The 26,230-nt window shown below is 45.1% G+C and overlaps 1 protein-coding gene across 18 annotated transcripts in view; it reads left to right on the top strand.

Annotated features, from left to right (window-relative positions):
- The window catches only part of ITPR1 (inositol 1,4,5-trisphosphate receptor type 1), a 150,712-nt gene that overhangs the window by 57,586 nt on the left and 66,896 nt on the right, over positions 1-26,230 (top strand). For 12 of the 18 annotated variants that reach the window (XM_040646080.2, XM_040646085.2, XM_040646086.2 and 9 more), the window contains 17 exons: positions 16-203; positions 1,430-1,568; positions 2,402-2,456; positions 3,706-3,871; positions 3,979-4,149; positions 5,262-5,327; positions 6,191-6,328; positions 7,620-7,745; positions 8,117-8,317; positions 9,809-10,060; positions 10,603-10,728; positions 11,435-11,563; positions 14,986-15,106; positions 15,729-15,913; positions 17,019-17,167; positions 18,077-18,188; positions 21,401-21,430. In XM_040646080.2, the coding sequence (XP_040502014.1) occupies positions 16-203; positions 1,430-1,568; positions 2,402-2,456; positions 3,706-3,871; positions 3,979-4,149; positions 5,262-5,327; positions 6,191-6,328; positions 7,620-7,745; positions 8,117-8,317; positions 9,809-10,060; positions 10,603-10,728; positions 11,435-11,563; positions 14,986-15,106; positions 15,729-15,913; positions 17,019-17,167; positions 18,077-18,188; positions 21,401-21,430 (2,354 nt within the window). The remainder of the gene's footprint in view (positions 1-15; positions 204-1,429; positions 1,569-2,401; positions 2,457-3,705; positions 3,872-3,978; positions 4,150-5,261; positions 5,328-6,190; positions 6,329-7,619; positions 7,746-8,116; positions 8,318-9,808; positions 10,061-10,602; positions 10,729-11,434; positions 11,564-14,985; positions 15,107-15,728; positions 15,914-17,018; positions 17,168-18,076; positions 18,189-21,400; positions 21,431-26,230) is intronic. The other 6 variants (XM_015292946.4, XM_015292949.4, XM_015292953.4 and 3 more) reach the window with 2 other exon arrangements.

Here is a 26,230-nt window from a genome sequence, read left to right on the forward strand (position 1 = left end):
CCTACCTCTGTGAAGGGAGCAATGTGATGAGATCAATCCATGGAGTCGGGGAGCTGATGACCCAGGTGGTGCTGAGAGGTGGGGGGTTCTTGCCCATGACCCCGCTTGCTGCTGCTCCTGAGGGCAATGTCAAGCAGACTGAGCCGGAGAAGGAGGACATCCTGGTGATGGATACGAAGCTGAAGATCATTGAAATACTTCAGGTATTAGCATCACAAACTAATGGACATCATCTTCTGTCTTTAAGTGCCAGTACAGTGCCATGTGACCGTTTAATTTACTCCTGCCTTGTATGTACCTCTTTTCAAGTGTTACAAGGGCAACTTTGGAGCACTCATTGTACAGATGATGATATTATGCAGTGACTGAAACCATGTAGCAGGCTTGAATCTACAGCAGACTCTTGTGTATTTAACAGTGGCTTGTGAATGGCTGATGTGCTGAAGTGGAGGGCTCTTACTGCCTGTACTGTCTTAGTTACTCTGGATCTCCAGGACCATCTTAAGCCTCCCAAGGAGGGGAGTTATGCTTGTTTCTGGATAGATGTCAGCCTGAACAGTTGATGCCTGCACGTTTGCCAGTCTCTTGCAGTCCTTTCCATCTTTGGCTTTTCCCTCTTGTTCATTCCCTAGTCTTCAGGACATGAAGATAAAAGTTTTTTTTTCCCCTTTTCCACAGTTCTGCCTAGATGTGACACACATACTGTGCTCAGAACCATCTTCCCTCCCTCACTGTACAAGTTGAGAACTGTTGGGAACTTCATGGGCAAGTTCATGTAGGCCAAAATGCTGAAAAAGCCGTGTGGGCGGAAGCATGCAGAGCAGCAGGAAAGCCATGGTGTGCCTTCCCCCTGCCCTCTGTGGGAGGCTTTGCACGGAGCTGCATCTGAGGTCGTGCCCTTCCTCTCAGCAACAGATGCAGCACGTAGGGGAGGCTTGATTCACTTCCTTTCACCATTTCTAATTTTAGTTAAACTGAGAACTTCTCTCATAAAGCCTGGCGTGTCACAGTGGGGTATTTTAATGTACCAGTATTCCCCTATTACCATAGGTTATTAAAACTGGCATTAAGCATTTTCCTTCAAACACGAGGATGCGTGGTTTGGGCAGCAATGAGGAAGCAAAGCTCTGCAAAGGCTTTTACTTGTGAGGTTTTATTACTGTGTGCCTATTGTACTCACTGAAGGCATTGAAAAAAGAAATGGATGAATTCTGGGATTTGAAGGAAAAAGACAACAAAAGAGAGCAATGCAGTGCATGTTTCCACATACCTCTTGTTTCCACGTGTTTCCACATACCTTTTCTCCAAACTACATCCACGTTTTTAAAACGTTATCTTGTGTTGGGAGTTCTGTGTTGTGTAAATGGTCTGTGTGTGTGCTGGGAACAGACAGGCTATCTCAACATTTCTACTACTTCTGTATCATCAGTTCATTTTGAATGTGAGATTGGACTACAGAATCTCCTGCCTACTTTGTATATTTAAACACGAATTTGATGAAAGCAACGCCCAGATGTCTGAGTCACCCACTGGAAGCAGTAGTCAAGAAATGCCAGCAAATGTACCAGGTTAGTTACCTTGCAAAGAATGAGTTTTGTTAGGAAAGGTTCTTTAATCTTAGTCAATAATGGATTCAGGTTCTTGCTCCGGTGTGTGAACGTTGGTCCCACAGAAGCAGTGCAAACAGAAGGTTGCATGGTAACATCAGCAGTCTCAGTTTTGTACTTAGCATCAGTGTTTTTATTCAAAATGTTTTTTTACTTCACTGCCTATGGTGCCCAAGAGCAGGTCGTGTCAGTTAACTGACGGATAAATTGTAAATCCAGTGGCATTTGGCTCAAGGTGACGTTTGTAACTCCTGCTGGTTGGAGAGATGGGGCGGCAGAGAGGGAAGAATATATAGCTGTCAAACCTCCTGCAAAAAAAATGCCAAACTTTATTTTTTTTTCACTTTGGAGTACTAATTATTGCCAGTAAAATAATATATACCTTCAACTGGAAAACAGAGCCCTTTCTGTCTGTTGAGCCATAGGAGTATTGCTGCCTCTGCTTTGGAACTTCTAGCTGCAGCCAGGTGTTCCTTGTGGATGACCCCTCTGAAATTTAAGCTATTTCCCATCTGTGTGTGGAATGATGCAGGTGCAATCTGAAAGCTGACAGGAAGAATAAGCCTGGATGTTGCTGAAGTGGTTATGAGATCAGTTTGTGAGCTGATGGCAGGTTAATGTATTTTCCTAGGTTATCTTAGCAAACTGCTTCAGTAACGTGTGTGTTCCGTTCAGCTTTCTGTGACTCTCACATACACCTACATCAACACTTGTGGCTTAAAATGTGTTTAGACTGAAAAGACATCTCTGGTGCAACTCTGACACTGCGTGCTTGTCTGCTCTTATGTTCCTAGGAGCCCTAGACTTTGAACATATTGAAGAGCAAGCTGAAGGAATCTTTGGTGGAAGGAAAGTATCTCTTCAGTAGCGCTAATCAAGATGTAGCTCAGCAGTTCCCAGGCTGCAGTCCCCAATGTGCTCATAAGGACTGTGGATTGCAATTGCAAGTGAGGTGGTAAACGGAAAAAGATGGGGAACAGCTGCCCCAGTTGCGGAGGCTTTGTTTTCCTGAACTACCCTTGATACAGCTTGAATAATGTCCCTTTAAATTAGAAGCCATGGGGAAGGTACAGGTGGTCCTTCAGCCAAAAAAGATCTTCGCTGCAGTGCTTTGCCTGTGTGGGTGAAAGCAAAGCTGGAGGATTAGTGTGTCTAAGCTGAGTGCTGCTGTAAAATCTTAGGTGGAAAAGTTTGTGCAGGGAAGGATTGGGGCTTCTGAGGCAGATCTGCTTAGCCATACTTATTTTTTATAATGCAGAATTAGATGGCACATGCATGACAGAACAAAACAAGCCTCGTCTTCAGTACCTGCTTTCTTTCTGGAGTTGCTTATGTGCTTTCTTAAATCACGGGAGGTGAAATCAGTGGCAGACATAAAGTACTTGGGCTTATCTTGATATTCCACCCACTCATTCTGTTGGAACACTGTGAAGGTGTATATTCTAATAGCCCTTAAGCTGTTCAGAGAGAGGTGCAGCTCCTTTCTGTAAACCTAACATAACTGATTTCTTAAATGAGGGAAGAGATTCATTTACAGAATTAATAACCTGGATTGGTAATGCAAGTGTGTGTATTTGGTTGGAAGCAGAATGTGAGAAAGATTCGGAGTCTCACTGTTAAGGAAATCAAAAAGGGATATTTTATCACCTACAGAACAGAAATGTGGGGAAAAGATAGCAAAGAGGAAAATGAGTGCTTGATGTAATTGGTATTGCAACCTGGATGTGGAAGAATGGTTGTTTTTGTGGATAGAAAGGATACTGTTAGGAATGGGCAGGAATTATTTGAGCAGTAGGATAAGACTGAGATGGGACAAATAATTAATCATGATTTGTCCCTGAAAAACATAAGTTGCATGCAGCTGCGTGCTGAGTGAACTGTGAGTAATGACATTCTGGAGTAGTCTTCCAAGTAAGCAGCACACCAAAAGAAAAAACAAATCTGTATGTCGTTGCATAGCATTTCATTTGATAAATATTCTACTCACTTAAAAAAAAAGAGGGATTTTCTCCACCACAGGATGGTAGGTTTAGAAATTTAGAAACCTGCTGGAATAATAAGCCCAATGTTGTAGTAAATTCCCACACTCTGTTTCCAGTGAGGAGAACACTCCGTTGGATCTGGATGATCATGGTGGCAGAACATTCCTCAGAGTTCTGCTGCATTTAACGATGCATGATTACCCTCCCCTGGTCTCCGGAGCACTCCAGCTTCTCTTCCGGCACTTCAGTCAAAGACAGGAAGTTCTTCAGGCTTTTAAGCAGGTATGTGTGTTCATTGAAAGCATCGCTCTTCATCTGAATGCATGTATTGCAGTTTAAGAAAAGGAACAAAATCTTTCTGTGCGACTAATGGGTTGCATTTATGTAAGGTTCAACTGCTTGTTACCAGCCAAGATGTTGACAACTACAAGCAGATAAAACAAGATTTGGACCAGCTGAGATCTATTGTGGAAAAATCCGAGCTTTGGGTATACAAAGGCCAGGGCCCTGATGAGACCATGGATGGAGTGCCAGGTGAAAACGAACACAAGAAGAAAGAGGTAATTGGGTCGTGCTTCTCCAGATGTGTGTGTTAATATTTTCTGAAAAAGTGACTGTTTGCAGACCTGTGCCTAAGACAAGTGTCCTGACAGCAAGCTGCATGGCCTGGTAATGCTGTCTGTTGGTTTTTGACTAAGGCAAGAATTAGAGGGGAACTCAGACCAGCTGATGGCAATTAGTCTCAGAGGGAAACTACTCAGAACTTGATGCTGCTGCTAAAATGTCAACTTCAGGTTCTGACACCCAGGGTGCCTGCGCCCAAAGTCAGTCAGATGGGGGCTGTACTCACAACAACTGATTTTTTCCATAGCCTTTGGTTAAATTATTTGCACATATAATGTGGGGTTGCTTATGACTTTATTGTAGCTATTAGCGTGGTGTGTTTATTAACAGTGTTGAGCTTTATAGTAAATCCACTAGTGAAGCTAATGAATGAATGCTAAGATGTTCAGAATATGCTAAAGTACCGTATCCTTATGGCATACAATACTTTAGAGAGAAGTCTTGATTAAACCCTGAATATTTTTCACTTTTAAGTATTTGCTATTGTTAAATGGCAGAGAACAGTGCTTAAAGAACCTGTTAAATGCTGGTGCCTTATTCTGCCTGGTCATACTGGGCTCCTGCAGTACACGCATGTGGCTTATAACTAATTGATTACCTTTGTCTCAGTATCATTGTAATCGAATAGAAAACAGTGGATGAAAGAATGCAAGAAATAGTCCCTGGAATATGAATGTTTATTGTTGGAAGTACAAGTAATTTACTGATTGCTTTCCTTGTGCCTAGTTAGATATCATTGCAATGGCAATAATAGTAAAGGAGGGGAGAGAGTTTTTGATGGGGAGGACTTGCTTACAGATGGAACATGACAGATGAAGGAAAGGACAGGAGGTTACTGTCTGAAATTATCCCACCATCACATTATTTTATGTTACGCAGGACTTGACAGGATAATTATACGTATTTTTTTGAGACTGAGACTGTCAGCAAACTGAAGGCTGACACCCCTTTCCAGGAAGAGAGCAGTCGTTACCCTAGAACTGTAATTTTAGCCTTCACGAAGAGCACACTGCAAGCTTCTAATAAACTGTCTGATTCTTATCCACAGGAAGGTCACAGCAAGTCACAGAAGCCTGAAAGTACGAGCAGCTACAACTACCGCGTAGTGAAAGAGGTAAATCTGCTTCTTGATAGTGAAATGGAAGTATAAATGAGTAACGCAGCTCTGGAGAGCTGACTGCAGTCAGAGGGAGACGCCTGGGAAGGTCTGAGTCACTTCTCCATTGTGGAAACTATTTGCTGAGTAATAACGTATCCCAGCTTGAATGAGAAGCCAGGAGTATAATAAGCACGACGTGTGTTCTTCCCTTAAGAATGGATTAATGAGAAAGACAATGTTTTGTTGCTGTTTCAATGGTAACACAATATTTTTACTATTAAAGGCTACAAAGGAGGTAGACAAGTTAAGAAGCTACTTTAATTGTTCTGCCCCGAGTACTTCACATGCAAAAACTGTGCTGTTGAAGTTTAATTTCAAAAATAGCAGACCAGGAGCATGCATTGGCACTGCTGTGTTCTGGTAATGGCTTTCTGCAGCGCTGTGCTGAGGAGCCAGATGTTAGCCTCACTTTACACAGCTAAATTCTGTAAGACCAGCACTGGTCAGATGAAGTGGATGGTGCCCAGGCCAGTAACCACCACATGTGATGATGGATCTGTTGCCTCACTGCTTCCTTTGCCTGTGCCAGTGGCAACTCTGTGCTGGCTGCTGCATCCTGGGAGAGGGGCAAGCAGCACAGTCACAGCTGCTGCCTCTTTGCAAGAAGCCTTGCTCGGTCCTTCTGCCTTCCCACTGCTCTTGCAGGAGCAACCAGGCTTTAACCCGGTCTTAACTCCTCATCTTGAGGCTGCAAAACTTGATTTTGCTCACTAGAACCATTCCTGTTGATGCAGATGTGTTTTCTGATGTTAGCTCTCTCCAGGAGCCGTGTGGCACATTCTGAAACAGCCCGGTTCTAAAGCAAATCTCTTCTCCAGATCCTGCTGCGGCTCAGCAAGCTGTGCGTCCAGGAGAGCGCCTCGGTCCGCAAGAGCCGCAAGCAGCAGCAGCGACTGCTGAGGAACATGGGAGCACATGCAGTTGTGCTTGAATTGCTGCAGATCCCCTATGAAAAGGTTGGGTTTCTGTACAACTACCACTTCGATTTGTGTTAGGTTGATGGGCTTTTAGTACCTCATCTGAGTCTTCCTTGTTTCTATGCAGTATCTGTATGATGACCATTTCGGGAATACAAGGGAGCTTGGTCCCCTGTAGGGTACATCAGCAGATCTGTCCAGTAGTTACACACAGAACCCTCCTGTCTCCCAGTTACAGTCCCAGAGACCCTCTTAGGTGCAAGTTAATACCAGCTGGCTAACCAGCAGAGGGCTGCAGTTCATAATTAGACATATCAGAGTGCCACGTATAGTGTCAGTGGTACAGGGTGAAACTCTTGGACCAGGCTGCTGTACACAGTGCACAGCACTACATTGTCCTGATGGAACACACCCTGAGTTCATTGCCCTGGTGCCCATTAGTCACTGGCGACAGGTACTTATCATTGCACAGGTGAGGGACCTTATCACATTCTACCATTTACTCTGCTGTCTTCTGTTCCAGACTCCGCAGGTTTTTGAATACCAGTAATTCTAGGCAGTAGCTTTGAATAATGTTAAGTCTCACTGTCTTGCTCCATATTTTTTAAAGAAAAAAAGAATCAGCAGAAACAGCCCCCCCCATAACTCTTGCTGCCATTCTGTCCCATACTTGTGAATATGCTACTGAACAGGCAGTGTGGAGAGGGTGTTTCACCCTTGGAAATGTACGAAACCTCTTAAGAATAAAAACAGTGATTTTCCAAACTGCATTTTTTGCCATCAGTAATCTACACTGATGTCAGAGGAAAGGCACTGGTTCCTGAACTGTGCTTGGACGCATGCATGTAGTGTGCACATTCCAGTCAATATAAATTGTACTTAACTGGTGCAGTAAGAACTTTCCATCTCCTCTTTGCCATGAACTACCTATCTGTCACTGCTAAAATGCATTTCAACAGAACGTGGCAGTTTTCCTTGGTAGCCCTAAGGTGATGATGTGTTGTGGTTTGGCCAGTGCACTTCTCTGTTCAGAAGCGTAAAAGTGACTAAAGCACGTTGCTGGCAGGCTTGGGCGTGGAGTCTGTGATTTTAAAGAATAAACTACTGTAACTTCTATTATGGTCTTTAGTTTTGATGATCTTTAGAACTGTGGAGCAGGCCAAACTCATCCCTAATGTCTGTGAACTGGGTGGAGGTTTGTTTTTCTTTGGATTGTGAGAGATACGTGACAGTTCTCTTGCAGAGCTGGAACTGGGACTCATCCAGTGCTCACCTGCAAGTGAACCTTCAGATTCTTTGTAACTCCATCGTATTTGTCATGCAATCACAGGCTGAAGACACGAGGATGCAGGAGATAATGAAGCTTGCACATGAGTTTTTACAGAACTTTTGTGCTGGGAACCAACAGAACCAGGCATTGCTGCACAAGCACATAAACCTGTTCCTTAACCCAGGGGTAAGAATAACCTCATGACTTTTTTTTTTTTCAGAGAGAGAAAAGTGAATGGACTGTAATTGCCTTTGGGCCTGTTCTGATGCAAGATTGGTTGGAGGGGGGGGGGGGGTGTCACACTTTTTCTTTCTTGTTTTCTTTCTAAAGCCTCCAAAGCTTGTTTAGGACCATTTCAGTATAGAGGGTTCAGGAGGCTGAAGTGGGCTAAAATGAAATGAGCTGAGATACAAGGCATGATGTCGAAAGATTGGCTCCTTGGAAGTGGTCTGTTCTGTCACACGCCCACCCTGCAGGGTGCTGGCTTTATCCTGACCCCTCTGCGGATTTGGTGATGTGTTTGTTTTCTAATTTCTTTCTTTTATCCCTCTCATTAGATTCTGGAAGCAGTAACAATGCAGCACATTTTCATGAACAACTTCCAGCTTTGCAGTGAGATTAATGAACGCGTTGTTCAACACTTTGTCCACTGTATAGAAACACATGGCAGAAATGTTCAGTACATAAAGTTCCTGCAGACAATTGTCAAGGCGGAAGGAAAATTCATTAAGAAATGCCAAGATATGGTAATGGCTGAGGTGAGAGCTGCAGAGATTTGCGAGGTCTGAACAGAAGTTTTCACAGAGCATTTGGTGAAAATGACAAATTGATCCTCTCGCTTCTGGGACTGCCAAGAAGCTGACAGCTCTCGATGCAAAAAGAGCATACAGCTCCAGAAAGCACAGCCTGTTTTTGTGACCAGAAGCCTTCTGAGCTCTTCACCTATAGATACAAAGAGCGGTTGGTTATTAGTGATAATTGCAAGTTATTTTCCAGGCTTCTGCAGAGCAGTGTATAGGCAAGCATAGTTTGAAGGAAGGCTGCCTTTCCAAAGAAAAGCTGTAAGAGAAATAGTTCCAATACTCTGATGCTGAAGGAAAATTTTACTGATAATACCATAATTTGATGGGATTTTTTTTTCTTAAGTAGCTGAATATGTAAATTCTTGGTTAGTGCTGACAGACGAAAAGTGTGAGGGTCTTCACCAGTGTATGTGTGTGGGTAACTGGGAAATCGGGATGTCAGGATAGAAGGGAGAGGTAAGAAAAGGGTAAAAAGTCCCTTCACGTGGGACTTCGGAGGCGATCTGTTTGACAGTCCATTTGCATAACTAATGGCGTCGTTATTGGCCTCCTCGGCAGGGGGAGCTCGAGGATCAGATTTGCCAAGCTCTGGCTTCTGCGTGTCCGTCAATTGATCAGAGGTCTTCAGTATTTTTGCAGCTCAGTTTAAAAATGGTTTTGTGAGCTGCTTAACGCGAGGTTGGGTTGGTGAAAGTGTTCAGCAGTCAGCTTTGACCACGGTCAGCAGCTGCTGAGGAGGAAGGGGTTGCCTTCTGCCTCTTATCTAGCCGATGGCCCCAAGCTCTAACTGGAAGGCTGTCTGATCCCTACAGCTGTGTTCTTTGTAGTGCTCAGCCCCACAGCAGCTCCCAGTCTGCTCGCTGTCGTTCCCATTGTGGAGTTGCAGGAGATCCTGAGTGCTCTGGAGCTCTGGCCATCCACACCTGAAATGTGAAGTTGATAGAAATCTTCAGTATGTGACTTAACATGTCACTTGCTAGCCTTGGAAAACTGATGGTGTTTGTTCAGAAGGGTGGAATTACTGAGCCTGGCAGCCCTCCCACCCGGCGTGCCCCCGAGGCATTTTTCTGTACAAAATGGTACATCTACAGCTTACTGCATTAAGAAGTCAGCTGAGGCAATATACGTGAAATTAAAAAGTACAATGGAAAGTCACAAGCTTCTTGGCACAACTTCTGTCTAAGCAGTCAGTTGGGCTGACTTTGAAGTTCCTCAGCAGTTTGGAAGTGGTAAATTCTTTAAGAGGAAATGTAGTTCCTGAGCTGTGCGCTGTGTGCGGGGAGCACCACAGCAGTGCCCCGCTGACTCGGTGCCTGCACTTCTTTTAAGGTTCCAAAGAACAGCTAATCAGGACTTGCACCGTAACAGCCCGCTGATTAGGGGAGGGTGCTGTGGGGAGATTCCCAGGCTTTGATCTGTTAATGGAATATTTTTCTTTCTTGTTAGCTGGTGAATGCGGGAGAAGACGTCCTGGTGTTTTACAATGACAGAGCCTCCTTCCAGACTTTGGTGCAGATGATGAGATCAGAGAGGGATCGGATGGATGAGAACAGCCCGCTGATGTACCACATCCACTTGGTAGAACTGCTTGCTGTGTGCACAGAAGGCAAGAATGTCTACACAGAAATAAAATGCAACTCCCTCCTTCCTCTGGATGACATTGTTAGGGTAGTAACCCATGAGGATTGCATACCTGAGGTGAGGGCTGTTTGGAGACACTGGCCTGCATGAATTTGAAACGTACTGACTTTGGGCAAGAGAGATTTAATATTATTTGGTCCTTCTGGCGTGATAAAGCTGGTGGGACAGGTGAGCAACAGCAGTGAGCTGGGAAACCGAATTCCTCTCCTGGTCCTGCTGTAGACAACCCTAGTGGTTCAGGATAGCTCAGTGAAATCCTTTTGTTTCCTTGCCCTTAACATGGGGATGTGATGCCGTGCTTGTTTCTTTTATAGGGTTCTTGAGGCAGAGAAGTTTATGGAGGATGCTACTAAACTTGAACAGATGGTTCTGCAGAACTGGAAATGATTATAATGCTGACGTTTTGTCTGCAATAATCCCAGTGTTTTTTATTGGATGATGTCTTGCTATTCATGGCATTAGATTTCACCAGTGCTTAAATAAAAGGAAGTTGAGCTACAAATGATTTATGTAGCAGTTTTAATGTGACATTATATCCATTCACAACACTTCTCAGGTTTTCATTTTTTTTAATAGTAATTTTTTTTCTCCACTTTTAGGTTAAAATTGCGTACATCAACTTCTTGAATCATTGCTATGTGGACACAGAAGTAGAAATGAAAGAGATTTACACCAGTAATCATATGTGGAAGCTATTTGAGAACTTCCTGGTTGACATCTGTCGGGTAATGATTTCTGTATCTGGGTACTGAATTGAAAAAGTTTAACCTCTGCAGTATATAGCAATAAAAGTAAGGCACAGCGCTGCTGCATCGAGGCAGTGAGTCCCCCCAGCTGCTGCGCCTTCTCACCTTTATATTTGCCTTTTCCCCTGTGCCTGCGGATTTCATTAGTCATATTCCATGGAACGCATTAATATTTTCCTTTTAAAATAAAAAAAGAGAAGCCCCACACCCTGCTCCTTTGTCTAATGCATTTTTCTGTTCTGCCACCTGGCTTGCTTATTCTGGCTGCGGCAGCTAGTTCCTTCCCAAGCAATAGGCAACGTTTTTTGGCCGGTCAGGACCATTTTGTTTTTCCAAGCTTGGCATTTGTTTGTCCCTATGGCTTTCTGCCTGGGAATCCAAGTATTTCCCCATATGAAAGCGTTACACGTTGGTCCTTCCTATCCTCCTAGCTTATTTCTTCTAAGGAACTCTGTTTCTTCTCGTTACTCCTAAACATGCTCTATGCCAATGTATTGAAATAATGAGAGTGTTGGGGTCTGCCTTCGCGTGTGCTGGAAGTACAAAGATGCCAGTATCATAAATACTGTTCTGACAGGGCAGTGCCCTGGCTAGAATGATGCAAAATCAAACACCTCCAGTTCATAATCCTTATTAGTCTATTCTGGTTGAGCTGCTTCTGATCTAGTAATGAATTGTCTTGCAGGCTTGCAACAACACCAGCGACAGAAAGCATGCTGACTCCATATTGGAGAAGTACGTTACAGAAATAGTGATGAGTATCGTCACCACTTTCTTCAGTTCCCCATTCTCTGATCAGAGCACTACTTTGCAGGTAGGAAAAAAGTGGAGACATGGATGATGAGATGGTGCCAGCACAATTATGTTAATTCCACTTCGGTTCTGTTATCAGTTCAAAAGAAACACATGGGTGCAGATATGTATTCTTTGTGGCCAAGGTGTTTGTTTTGAGGTAGATTTTGTATATCGGTGTGCAAACATTTTCTGTGAGAGCAGTTACAACTTCATGAGTAAGTTCAGTTCTCCTTGAGACCACACAGAAACTCTCTCCAGAAGGCCTACATGTCGTTATGAGGTTAGCAGTTGGATGGCAGGACAGAGTTCCGCAGAGCACATTGAGGAAAGAAGATAAAGCTTTGGTGGCAAGCCTTCCGGATAGGGGGAGAGAAAGTCACATTACAGAGGGTACAAACCCAGTATGTTTTATAAGATTATAATTTCCTTTAAAAACAAAACAAAAATGCAAAAGCTCCGCTCCATTAAACTGTTTAACTTCTGATCTGTAACAAAAGCGTGGGGGAGAACTTGGAATGTTTGTGACAGAGGTAGAGATTTCCTTTGCAGAACAGCAGTGTCAGGACATTGCCCTAATGTTTGTATTGCAGCACAGTGATAACATCATTTTTGTATTCAGAAATAACTTCTTGGGAGGAGTGTGGGTGGAATGGTCAGGTGTCTGGCTGATCTCTCAAGTTTGAGTATGGTGATTGCTGATACTTGATGCAACCTCATCATGCCAAAGGCAATTGTTCGGAGTGCAAACTCCAGGTTTGTAATTTAATGCAACTGGCAGCAGATTAGGAAGCATCTTGCTTCCCAAAGGCAGCCATAAGGGGCATCTGCCAATTGACCGTGGCAGTCCCTCATCACGGTGTGAATTGTAACCCTTTGGATCGTGCTGTGCTGCCTGGGTGACTGCAGGCTTCCAGGAAAATGTACATAGAACTGCTGCGTGACTGCATCAGGCGAGGAGTTCTTTCTGTGCAATGTTAGCAGTACGTTCCTGCCCTCGTTGAATCGGATATGTAGTTGACCCATGCCTGGATGACCAGTTTCCAGCCCGATCCATTCAACTATTTTATATTCAACAGAGGTCTGCTTCTCAGGCCTTATTCAGGCACGAAGTCGTCACACTGAAAGCAGCAGAGCTCTTTAATTGCCAGACTGTGTGCATTGCCTGTGAGAGCACAGAGAGCTGCAGCAGCTGTGTTTGGGCTGAGCAGCTTTATTAGAGTTGTGTCTTAACCCAGGCAAGTCTGAGCAGTCCAGCAGTTCATTTGCTTCTCATGTGACTTCAAAATGTCAGCAAGTATTGTACCATCAGCTTCCGTGAAAGTTTGTCAAAACTTCATCAAAAGATAAGAAGTTGAGATCAATGGTTAGCCTTGTTCCCCAGGGCTCTGCCCTTCTCCTCTCATCCCTCTGTGTTGTATACCTTGGCTGTCATACCTTTAACTGTCATCTGAGAGTACAACATTTGAATGCACTTTCTTATCACATGTTAGCTATCTGATAACTTTATATGTCAGCAGTTTTTCTTCAGTATCTCACTCACTCCTCCCTACACAGCTTATTTCATCCCTCCTTACCATCTCAATTGATAGCTCTGTCTTTTGTCTTATCCTGGATTTGCCTTGCTTCTACATCTTTGAGCTAAAAGCTGTCTGTCTCTACCTTTCCCTGCCTGTCAACACTCTTTCTCCCATCTGAGGAGTACAACCTGCTGGCATACATGGCTGGTGTGCATAACTCCTCCAGGTGGGGTTTTACCCCCAGATCTGAGATTCTGCAGGACTCCCTGTCCCTATAGGCAGACGACCTTTGTTGCCCAGCTTTGCCTTGCCTCTGGATTCGCTCGCTCCCCATTCTTTCTGCTGCACCTTGTCCTCTCATTTCTTTTCACGCGAGTCTCTTCTTGTCTCATGCTCTTTCATGTTATAGCTTGTTGGACTTGAATTGTGCCTCCCCTGAGTCAGGACCAGCCTTGCTTGTTCAAGGAACACCTTGTACATCCATCATACAGTTCAAATAATATAAAATTAGGAGAACATAAATGTCTTTTCAAAGAACAGCTGTCCAAAAATTTTCCTCTCTAACAAGTACTGTTTTGCTTGCCTGCCTCCTAAGGGTGCTGCTGCCCGAGGCTCTCCTTCACAAACGTTCTTGGAGGGATGTGGAACATGGAATGAATTGCTGATTTGATTTATGGATCTAGTTGGAGCACATTAAGCAGCTCTGAAGCTTTGTAGACCAGCAAGTCTTTGGAAAGGAACTGGAAGGACTGTCAGTGTCTGACGTCCAGAAGCGCAGATACTTTCGGTGCCCGCAGAGAACACTGCCATGGTTTTGGTGTTTGGCTTATTTCTAGAAAGGATGCTGGGAATTTCAGCAGTAATCTTTAGATCTTTACTTTCGACTCTCCTTTTGTATATTTCATAGTGGTATTATTTAATGCATTGATCTAATAGACTTAATCATCTAATAGATTTGTTTTTTTCCTCTAACTCCATTTTTTTCTTACAAACAGACACAGATCTTGACCAGAATAAAAGAGGTATTTTTTCTCTGGTTCCTAACTCTTGTGGGCTGTGCACTGTGGTGTAGTTCACGTAGCTGCTAGAAACAAGACATAGCTAATAGGCAGTGGGATGTGGGTATTCCCTCTCAGGCAGAGTTCATTTGAAACATTTTAAATACTCCTTCTTCTATAGGTAAAATAAATGAATTGCTTTACAAAGTAATTATTATACAAAACCGAGTGGGGAGTTCTGATCGATATAGTTGGGATGTTGCAGAGATGAAAGAGCAAAGCTCATGTGCATATGTTTGTCAGAGCAGCTCACCTATCTGCAGTGGAAGATCGCCATGCAAAGTACAGGGCTAAAAACCACACGTTAATTTTGGCTGCTCTGTAACACTGGTATTATTTACCACTAACTACTACCTATGTTCAAAATAAATACAAAGCTGGTTTCTTCAGTAAATTACATACCAGATGATATTTGAAGTGATGAGTTTTCAACTCTGTAGCTGTGCTGTTGCTTAGCCAAGAGTCAAGTCCCATTTACCTGTGGGCCATTGAGTCAGCTGCTGGTCAGTGCTAAAGGAAGAACCTCTGTGTGCCAGGTTTGCTGATAACTCTGATTAAACAGATTAAGATTACTGCTTATTTCCTTTGCTTAGTCAGGCTTCAATTACTAAAGCTTTATGCTTTAGAAGCTGTCTATTTAGTATTTCCCTTCCAGCCCTTGCTCCCACCCTCTCCATTTGGTTGCTGATGGTGTGGTAGATATGCTGTCTATGCAGTAGATTGTGTAACTAGAGGATGCAGAGCAGCTGGAAATGAGTGGTGTGCAAGAAGTCATGGCTGAAGCTGGAAACCAGCGTTACCTCAAGTTGATGCTGGCCCATCTCAGGATGATGTGATGCTTGATTTTATTTTGTCTTGTGTTCCAGACTCGCCAGCCTGTGTTTGTTCAGTTGCTGCAAGGTGTGTTCAGAGTTTACCATTGCAACTGGTTAATGCCAAGCCAAAAGGCATCAGTGGAAAGCTGCATTCGGGTGCTCTCAGATGTAGGTAAGACATGGATACAATCAGATCTAAATGCTGCAAACGTGGTCTTGTATTTGCTGCTCACATCTCAACCTTCCAAAAACAAAGCTCAGCTTTCTTCTTGCTGGTGCAATTTGCAGCTAATTCAGAGCCAAGTCGCACTGCAAAGCCAGATTTCCAGCTGAACAATACGTGTTGTCGCCATAACCTGAAGTGCTTTCTGGTTTAACCTCAGCGCTCTCTGTAATCCTGTTGATCTGTGACTGGGAAATGGTCCATCTATAGTTTTGTAGCGCTCCTCCCAGTAATTTGCTCTGCTTTGAGTAGCAAAAAGAGTAATTTGTACTGGATATGAAGCCAAATTCTGTTGGGTAGGTGCACGTGTGTGCTAGCATGGGATTAGTGTGTGTCTAAGGACGTACTCCTATTCACACAGTTTGAGTAAACAGCTCAGAATTGTGAAATCCTTTAAACGTAGTGCTACAGAGAGGTCTGACCATTACACAGGGACCATACGTTGCATTGTTTGAAGTGCATACAAGGCAGATTGCAGAAAGAATTGCAAATAGAGCTTCTCTTGTTCTTGCATTGATTGTAATACATGGGCTAAAGGAATCTATTCTTACTAAACCTCTACTTGTTGCAGCAAAAAGCCGAGCAATTGCAATTCCTGTGGACTTGGACAGTCAGGTCAACAACCTCTTCCTGAAATCTCACAATATTGTGCAGAAGACTGCGATGAACTGGAGAATGACTGCAAGGAATGCTGCCCGCAGGGATTCGGTGCTTGCTGCCTCCAGGGATTATCGAAACATAATTGAAAGATTACAGGTGACTATGCAGCACCCCATCTCCCTTTGATAACCAGCTGTGTATTTACATGAAAGGAGGAATTCACTCAGTAGAGCAATGCTTGGGAATTGCCTGGTCAAAATGCTCCATGGTTAACAAGTTAGCTGATGTTGAATGTAATCCTGTGCATAAAATCACATGTAGACCATCACATAAGGAAACAATTGAATGGACACTTAATGAATAGAGAAGTTTCCCTCCCGTAGGAGGAGATGGCATTGGAAGTTACTGGTACTTGAAAGATTCTTGTTCCACCATCTGTTTGGGATAAAGCATTCCTTTGGTAATAGAGGACATTTTCACTGTCACAGCCTTCCACACCCCTTCAGTGCATTGCTCCTTGTATGCCAAGCCTCTCAGTGCAGTGAAAGGTGCAGTGCAGTGCAGTGCAGTGAAAGGTGACCTGCATGGAAGCACTGCAGAGCTTGAAATGAATGGGTGCATCCAGAGCCATTTTCCTGAGGTGTGCTGGCATTCCCACTGTTTCTGCAAAAAAATAACGTTTAAAAATAACACTTTGTGTTAGAAATAGGGACTGTTTTAGCTATATTCTATGTTCAGACCAGGTTCAATAAAACCTTTTTCGTACTGAATGAAATACATTAACTTAAATTATGTCTTTTTCCTTTGAAGATTCATCCTATACTCAAAAGCTTTTTATAGCAAACAGTGCTAAATAACTTTATGTCAACTTAGTACCTAATGTAAAAACTGTGCCCAGCCCGTTCTCACTGAGATGGTTTGTTGCTCTCCATTCAGTCCCCTCTGTTCTTTTTAATGTGATTTAATCTTCTTCTCTCCACCTTCACATGCATCTCATTATTTTCTGAGTGCTGAAGTTTTAGCACAAACATCCTTTTATTGTCAGGTAGCTACAGCTCTCCAAACGTGAATGGAAAGGGAAGAATCCCATTTATACATAATTTTAAGTGGTACTTCTTTTGTCAGTATATAAAAGCATAAATACCCTGAGAGTGTCCAGGGAGGACAGACCAAACTGTCTGGCTCCTCTTTTACAGTTTATAGAATTAATTTGTATATAACTATATACGTGTTCAATGTTTAACATCTCGATGTGTTCTAGGACATTGTATCAGCTTTAGAGGATCGTTTACGTCCTCTTGTCCAAGCAGAGTTGTCAGTACTGGTAGATGTGCTTCACAGACCCGAACTGCTCTTCCCGGAGAACACAGATGCAAGGAGGAAATGCGAAAGCGGGGGTTTCATTTGCAAGTAAGTTGTCCTGAAATCTGACGTGTTGGGAGGCTTTTAATAGTGTTTTGCTTTTTACCAATTTTCACCCTATGCCCCATGGAGGGGTGTGTTCTTGCCCAGCTTTTTGCTGGTATTTCTTGCGATGGTAAACAGTGCTCATCTTTTTGAGGAGAGTGAGCTCCTGGTGCGGGGGAAAGACTGATGTCCTCTCAGAGCTATTACTTGGAAGCCTATTTGCTGCACTGTATATAGCATCTATAAATGAGGGTACACTTTTGAACTGAGTTTTGTCTTTGAGCTCAGTGATGTTTGCAGGGCACTTGTCCTTGTAGCTCCTGATGCTGGGGAGCTGCGTCAAAGTCAATTGTTACCCCATGCGTCATGTAACTCAGATGCCCGAGTTTGGGGTGAAGGAAAAGAAAAGATTTCATTTGGAGGGCAGTTCAGGGCAGAATCCAGGCTCTCAGATCATCTCTTGGAGAGGAGGGTTATGTACAGAGATCACAGAGTTAATTAATAAACGCTGGGTAGAGTGGATTTCAAATTGCACTACTGAGGATTCTCAGTATGTTTTTAACAAAGTAGCATGTGGAACAGTTTTTCCTTGCTGTTAGTGTTTGTTCTGGAGACTTATCAAGTCTTAAATTTATATGGTGCCTTCCTCTGTTTTCTTTCTGCCTGTAATCAGATGGCTTTTATCTAGTTCTGCCAGCTACTCTGCATTTCCTTTGCAGCTTCACCAAAGCCCATAGTGGCTTCTTACATGTTGCTATTGAATGTTCCCCAAATAGTTAAATAAAGGAGAGACAGAATTATGTTTTAATAAAACCCTGTTTGCAGCTGAAATTCAGTAAGAGAGCCACATATTTTATCCTACTTTTAGAATGCTGTTATTAAAATGGACTGTAATTGATTGTTTATTTTCAGATTAATAAAGCATACTAAACAGCTGCTAGAGGAGAATGAAGAGAAACTATGTATTAAAGTATTACAGACACTCAGGGAAATGATGACCAAAGATAGAGGCTATGGAGAAAAGGTAATGTAATTGACAGTTTGTCATTCTATGTTCAGCACTGCCTTTATTATTCAGTAAAGGAAAATAAACTTCTGGCTTCTTCAAGCTCTGTTTTGTATGTGTAAGCATTTCTGTGCTGGAGAAGGAACAAAAAAAATTTTATTCAGCTAACAACTTCAGATAGAATTGAAAAGATGACCCTGGTTTTGTTGTTTTCTACTTTAAATTTGCAAGTTTAACTCCTAGTTCTTCCATTGTCAGCAACTGCTTACCTTTTTATGATGAGTATAACATCTTATCTGTTTTTTTGGGTCCAGGTGACTCTTCATCAGGTCACATACACTTGCAGTAAGAGGATATTTAGTGGTTTGATTTTAATTTACATACGTCTGAGTCATCATCTTGTGAGTTACAGATAGAAACTGTCTGTACAGCCACCCCTGTATTTTTCTTTTTCTTCTTTGCCTTTCCTATGTACAGCTCCTTTGTCTAATTGAGAGGGATGTTTTCCTGTAGCTACGGACCAGTTCTCTGAATTGGAAGTGCGTGTCTATGCCAGTATGTTTGGGAATCTGGATGTTACTGCAGTCCATGTCAAACTCCCAATCTATAGCATCTCCTACATTTTTTTAAGCAATCCAGCCTAACAACATGCCACACAGCAGGCACGCAGTACAGCCTCTGGGTGAACGTGCTCGTGAAGAGGTCAGAACTGGCAGCTGGGGCTGGGAAGCAGTGGTGTGGAAGGATGCTCCCTGCAGCTGGGAGCCTGTGCCTGGGAGCAGATGGTGTCTCGTGTCTGATGAGCACGTGCTGTAGGGTTTGAAGTTGTTGCACAGTGCTGGATTCACAGCCCAAAAAGGCAAAAGCTTTAGAACTCGTACAGCTTCATAATACAAATATTAACTGTTTTGTAGCTATAGCTGCAGCTGTGAGGATGGAAGAAGCTGTGAAGGCAGAGGAAGCTGTAGCAACACTAGGGTGAATTACCACCTGGGATGGCCCAGACAACCTCTGCTTTGTCTGGTGTAGCTGGAAAGGAGGACGCAGGAGCAGGAGGACGCTGGAGCAGAACACAGTGGTCTGCTGCCCGTGCAGCAGGAGGCAGGGACCTGGAGGAGCTGAGAGAGCAAACACAAGAGGGAGGCTGCAGGCATGTGGCTGTGCACGTGCACGTGTGTGGGCTGCAACCCGAGTGCACCCAGCTGAGCACGCAGCAGGGCGGGATGGAAGGAGGCTGCTAGCAAAGTGCCCAGAGGGCAGGGATGGTCAGGGCGTGCTCCCTTCCCATGTGCTGCACCTCTCAGGATCCAGCCCACCTCTGGGCTGTGGCTGCGTGTTTGTTCTGCAGTGCTGTGCTGCTAAGGAATTGTCTTCACTTTCCTGTAGCAGTGTGTTTTGGTAAACTCACTGACTTTGGGAAAGGGTCCTAGTACACTGCAGGAAAGAAACATGCATAGGTAGGATGAGAAGGGGGGAGCAGATCGGTAGGATGGGGCAGCTGCAGCTTCCAGCTTGTTTTCTATGAATTGTCCTCCTTTGCTCAAGTGTCGGGGTCCTGTGCTGAGTCACAACCCTCTCCCTGCAAAGCCCTGAGACAATCTTGGTACAGCTGGAAGTTTTCAGCCCTGATGTCCCTTTATGAAGACGTGCAGTACGGTGCAGGTCAGGTCTGGAAGGGGTTGGCTGCAGCCAGCACAAGTCGGGCTGCTCTGGCAATAGGGAGCTGGGTGAGGTGATCTGTTTTAGCAAGTGTTGGTGCTTGCTGATACTTTCTCGTGCCCAAAGCAAGGGGATATAAAAGTTGAAAGAGAATCTCAGATTTGGTAGTAGACTTTCAGTGAATTTATCAGTGTACATTCCCCCTTTAAAGAACAGCCAAGAGAGGCTCTCCAAGGTTGGCTGAAGTAATATAAATGGTGGAAATTATACATGAAAAAAATAAGAGCTTTGAGTTCTTAGTGCAATATGCCAGTTGGTTTTTCTAAATGGAAATTCATTTACAAGCATACCTTAGAATTTTACAAGCTTGGGTAAAGTGGCATCTCCAGAGGATGCAGTTACTGGGACGGACCGTTCTGTTGGAGAGCCCAACGTGATTCTCAGGCTTCCAAGTGTAGAAAATGCATTACAGCAGATTGGTTACATAATGCAAAATAAGAACATCTCTTGAAGTAGAGCTCTGAGTATGAGAAAGCAGCTGAGTGCTTACAGACAGACTGCTGGCGGTGTGGGACAGCTGCTGCCTGGGTATGAGAGCACAACCATGGGCTCTCCCCTGTGCTCATATAGCTGGGTTTAATCACCACTTATGAGACAGTGCCTTTGGTTTTGCAGTCATCCTGAAGCGTAAAAAGGAAGAGAATCTTATCCACCCATTCTAAAGCTAGGGGGCCTTACATGCAGGCAGCAGATCTTAGTGCTGTGAGCAGCGTGCTGACCATCCGCACCGTGCAGCTGTAGGTGAGGGGTTGCTGCAAGCAGTGCCCGGCAGCAATGGAGCTCAGGGCCAGCTTGGGCACAGCATGCGGTTCTGCTGGCGTGCTGTGTGCTGATTCTGGAACAGTCGGATTTAGAGAAGGCCCCACTCCTCCTCTCCCACTGAATCTTCCAGCACAAACAGTAGAAACGCTGCACCCTCCTGGCCTGCGTGCTGTCCCTTCCGGAGGTGGAAACGTAATGAAAGCACAGCGCTGCCTCATCCCATTAGCTGAGGCCTTCATTAAACAGCTGGGATTCCTCTGCAGCATGCAAAAAGCGTGGTGAGAGTGCAGATGCACAGAAGCCCGTGGGAAGGCTCGAAGCTTTCCATATTGCTGAAGGCTCCCGCTCTTGGCACGCGCTCAGGCGCTCTCGGGGATGGGGAGCGCACCGTGGTGCATTCAGTGTGCTGAAAGCTCCGCTCCATTGACAGTGTAGGCTAGAGCCACTGTTTTTACCGAGCTGAAACATGTCATTCATGCACCTCATCCTGCTGCCTACCAGACGATGAGCTCAGCTCTCCAGTTGTTAGATTTCAGAATTCTGCTCCTGTTCCAAACTGGAAGCCCGGCTGTTGGGCTCCCAGCTCAGCTGCCCTCGCGCGCCTGGGGCAAAGCAGTGCTGTGAAATAAGCACAATGTTGGGTTATGGTGTCAGTGATAAATGGTTGGTAGGATACTAATGTAAGATTTATTTGTAATTTCTCTTACTAATGCTTGCTTTCAATTCTTCCCCCTCTTTTTTTTTCCCAGCAGATTACCATTGAATTGGATAATGCTGAGGTTTTTAATTTTATTTCTCTTCTCCAGCGTTGTTTGTATGGTGTTTGTTTCCCAAGCAGCCTGTGACCTGTCCTGTTGTCTCCAGCACTGTATGCCTGTGTCAGTGCAGTAGTGGAGGTCTCAGTCTGCCGTGTGTCCATAATGGGAATAGTTACCCTAACTAATTCCATGTGTCATTGCTTGGAGTATCAGTCCAAATGCCATTAGGATTCCTGGCAGTCTCCTGGTGCCATAGGAGATCTGCTCAGGTCTGGGACCTGAGCTCAGAGTGCCTGTGGAGCACTAACTGCTGTGAGTGCTGTCAAAGCATCGGCCTTCAGCTGCAATAAAGTACTGAAAGCTGTGTGCAAGTTGTGTCAGCTCTCTGGAAAGACAAATGCTGGTTTTAGTGGTGTTAGTAGAGAAGGTGGAAGAAGCTGGGAGGCTGTGGGAGCAGCCCCTGCCTGAGCTGCATGGCAGTGGGACGTGGCTTGTTCCCAAGGGGCAGCAGGAGGGCGGTGGGCACCGCTCTGTGCTGGGCCTGGTGCAGCTGTTTGCAGGCAGGAAGGCTGTGTGTGGAGAAGGGCTTTCAGTTTCACTGGAATTAAGCTTTCTGAGGACTCCTCAGAAAGAGAGGTGGCACGTTTGGTGTAAGCTGCAGAGCTCTGAGCTGCCTCTGCTGCTGCAGCTTCCTCAGGCAGACCCAAAAAGTCATTGTGGGCATGAATAATGGGACTCTTTTTGCATGAATGTATGATGCTCAGAAAGTGATGGACTACCACCTTATTTCACTGAAATGCCGGGGAAATAGAAGCATTTTCCTCTTTGTTTTGTCTCCTATGTTCTCTCCCAAACCGACCATTTAGAGGCAACAAAATTCAACCCTTTAAAATGCTCGCAGTGCTGCTCCTGTTTATTCAGTGGAAGGGATGATGAACTGAAAGGCGCGTTCTGCGGAACTCCATTTGGATGCTGATCAGCTGCATTTATCTGGGTAACTTTGCTCTGAGGAGAAGCACATCATATGTGAAATAGCGACTGCTTTGTAAATGAGACTTTTTCCCCCCATTTTTCCTGGGGAATGCATCCCAGCAGTGGCTCTGTGCAAAATGATTCTGTTGGCACAGGAACGCCTCCGTCAGGTGCCGGACCCCCAGGTTGTGCGGCGCATCCCAGAATAGCAACAGCATTTCATCTTGGAGAACCTTCAGACAAAACCATGAATAGTTTAATTGCAAATTAAGTCATAACATGAAACTCCTTCTCACTTAGTTTCTGGCTGTAACGCGCTGCCTTTGTCTGCAATAAATCAGCCGGAGCGTGCGGAGCAATTTGGGATCTGCTCTTGAGGCTGCAGCATTGGAACGCTGTCGCTCTGTGGTGGAGCGGCTACTGGAGGCACAGGTGGTGGCTGTGTGGGAGGGGATCCAGCGGGGTCCGGAACCACTGGTGATTCCCAAAGGCAGTCCCGGTGTTGCCTTTTTCAGCTTCTCGCCCCCGGCAATGGTACGTGTGCAGGGCAAAGAACACACAATCTCTAGTGTCAGCAGAGCTAATAAGTGCCCTCCTGCCTAACTCTGCATTATGTAATTTTTGTGACCAGCTGAAGTGCTCCTTATTCCCTCGGGGTAAGGCTCCTGTAAAATAACTGAGGGCAGAGCTGCCTGATTTCAGAGGATTTCTGTGATGGTACGAGCAGTCTGAGCTTCACATCCATCGCTTGCTTGCTGCAGGGCGATTTCAGTGCGCGGTGTTCCAGACACACCGAACCCCACGACATGAAAAGGTGCATGCATTTGTCACGGAGACTTCTGGCAGGAAGAAAGCACGAGCTGCAGCCCCTGTTAGCGTTTGAGGGTGAAGAAAGGGAGTGCCTTTCTCAGCAGGTGAATAACTCTGGAATCCACCGTGGGGCAGGAAATCCCCTGCAGAGCAGGAAGGATCAGCAGTGTGGTGCGAGGCGTGCTTTGATCCCCCTGCCCTCACTTGGCCCAGTTCTGTGCTCTCTGCTGAGGGATTTATCCTGAGATTGCTTTTAGCATCGCTGCAGGAAGGAAGGATGGAAGGAGCTGGAGTTCTCCTGAGGAGAACTGCTGGAATTCTTAAGCTTTTGTAGATGTTTTCCAAGCTCTCCAGCATCCAGTGCTGCAGCAGGATTCATGCAGGATTCTTCTGAGGAGAGGGGTTATGATGCATTAAGAAGGAAATTAATTCTTGCAGTATTTCCAAACATTTCAGGTTCCTGTAGAGCTGTAGACCTCTAGGGATAGGGTCTGCGTGAGACTGGCATTAAAATAAAGAACAGAAGAGATATCTTAAGGTTGAGGAGGAACAAGATTTGCTTTGATAAAAATAAAAGCCCCAGCAACCCAATGCCAGAGCCTGGGGAGTGCTTTGCTCACAGCCTGCCCTGGGGCTGGGGCTCAGACAGGGCTGCAGAGCTTGGAGCCTGGGCTCTGTGCGGTGCCTCTAGCAATAGAGATAAGCCCCAAGGCTGGAGGCGGGCATGGTCTCTGTTAAAAGCCCTTGGGCTGAGCCTTTCCTAATGTACTTCTCTCAGGGCTGCACTGCTGTGCTTTTATTTCTGGGGAGCTGTCAGGAAGACCAACCTGAATTTTTCTTAAGTGCCACCTGGTGTGATTCTGTACCCAGCAGTGATAACAAAGTTGTTGTATCTGATTACAAGAAGTTTGCTCAAGCTTAATTAAATCCCCAGCCCATCAAGAAGCCCAAGTCTAGAGACAAATGTGGGTTCTGCAGTTCCAAACCCCAGCTGAGGGCTGGGCTGCACCCTGGGCTCCCTTGGCCCCAGTGGATGGCTGCGCTGCACTGAAGCGCAGATGTCCTGGAGGAACACGAATCTTGTTGTGGATTAAAAAGGTGAGAAGTCTGAGTGCTGACCTGCAGGTGGCATGCTCAGGATGCTGAATGTGACTGGGAGATGTCCTACTTTTTTTTTTTCTCTCTCTCCCCTCCCAGCCACATTGCAGCGAACTGCTCCATTGGGCACCTGCCAACATTCAAGCAGCAGTTACATAAGAACAGCTTTTTTTCCTGGAATTTAGGCTCGCTGCTGATGTGTGACCTTCAGCAGTAATTGCCAATAAAGGCGGTGGAGCTGTTTATGGTGCCTTGGCTCCGTGGCTGCCAGCAGCCAACCCTTTGCCGGTGGCTGTGGCAATGGCTGTCGGCACACAGCTGCCCTATGGCCCCATGGCTGCAGTGGGGTGAGGACGGGCAGCTCCAGCACACTGCTGTGGGGCTGTGCCCTGCTCCTGCCCCCACCAATGGCCTGAGACCCAGCCCAGCACTCGCAATGACCTGAGTTTCCATTTGATGCTGAGGATGTTTAGGATTTGAAGGAGAAGAACAGAATCGAGTAAACCCCCATTCCATAATTTTCGTTTTTAATTCACTAACGGGCTGCCCAGAGAGCTGTGTGCGCCCCATCCCTGGGGGGGGGGGGCAAGGCCTGAGCTGCTGGGGGCACCCAGCCCACACTGAGATTGGAACTCGCAAGTCCTTAAGGTCCCTTCCAACCCAAGCCATTCTATGATTCTAATGATGCTTTATGTAGCTGATAAAACAAGCATCACTGAATTACATCTTCGAGCCCACTCCATATAGTTTTGAGGTTGTGCTTTTTTTTCTCTTCGCTTTGGTCTTAAGGTTTCATGTAGGCGAAAAGGGAACTCAAAACCCCGGCACAAAGGGATGGACTGAAGTGACCTCCACGATGCTGTTCATCAGTGATAAACTGTAAGGCTGAGCAAAGTGCAAAATATAGGCTACATTGTGCATATTTGATTACTGAAATTGGAGAAATTATTAACCTCCTAAGTGCTGAAGGGATGTGTTTTCCAATTGTTTTCCTTGCAGGGAGAGCTTTTCCCAAGGTCATCGCTGTGTATTTTGCTCTTAGACAGTGCTTCACTTGTTATGTCTCCAGGAGAGGAAATGCAGACTCTCATAAATTTTTGTGGGCTGCCTTATATTTTTTTTCCTTCAGAGATCCTGCAATCTTTGGACTGTTTTTATTGCACAAACTGGAGCTGGTGAGCTCTCTGGAAAAGGAGACTGGAACACTTCTAGTTGTTTGTAAAAAATAACAAGGAAAGAAAGGCACCATCTTACTGCTTAATTAAAACTACTAATGCAGAATGTGTAGAGAAGATGGAAATGGCAGAGCTGATAAGAGCTGTGCTACCCCAGCTCTTCTTGGTTCTACGTGGTAACGGTGTTAGCCTTACAAAGGAGTCTTAGCACGTAACCCGTATAGAGTAGTCAATAATTACTGAGGGCTTAGGGAGAGCAGCAGTGTAACTTGTTCTCTTGTCTGCTGCCGTGAGTCAGAATAGGTGGCAGAATGATGGCGTTTTGCTGTGTTTCAAGTAAGAGCTGCACAGATGTATTTCACAGAGAGGACAGAGGCTCAGAAGAAAGGAGAGTTGTGGGAAAGGACTGGCAGCACAGTGCCTGCACAGCCCATCCAGCTGCAGCTCTGGCTGGGACAGGAGCTGAGGAGCAGTTAGGGCAGAGAAAGCAGAGCAGTCGGCTGCTAAGTTGTATCTGACATCTTCACTGTAGTTCTTGGTACCTGGATATCCAACCGCGCTTTCAGAGGCCTGATGTGACACTGGGTCAGTGACTCCAGTTGTTTTTTCCTTTTTGTTTCCTTCTCTGCCAAGTCTCTCCTCACCACCCCAGTACTGAGCTGCCACATGCACAGATCTCAGGACCAGCAGGCGCTGCTCTGTCACTTAACCCAACGTCCCACGCGGCACAGGGCAGCTCCCAGTTGTGCACCGTGCCATGAATGTG

This window comes from Gallus gallus, chromosome 12 (genome assembly GCF_016699485.2).
Source record: "Gallus gallus isolate bGalGal1 chromosome 12, bGalGal1.mat.broiler.GRCg7b, whole genome shotgun sequence".
Classification (NCBI taxonomy): Eukaryota; Metazoa; Chordata; class Aves; order Galliformes; family Phasianidae; genus Gallus; species Gallus gallus.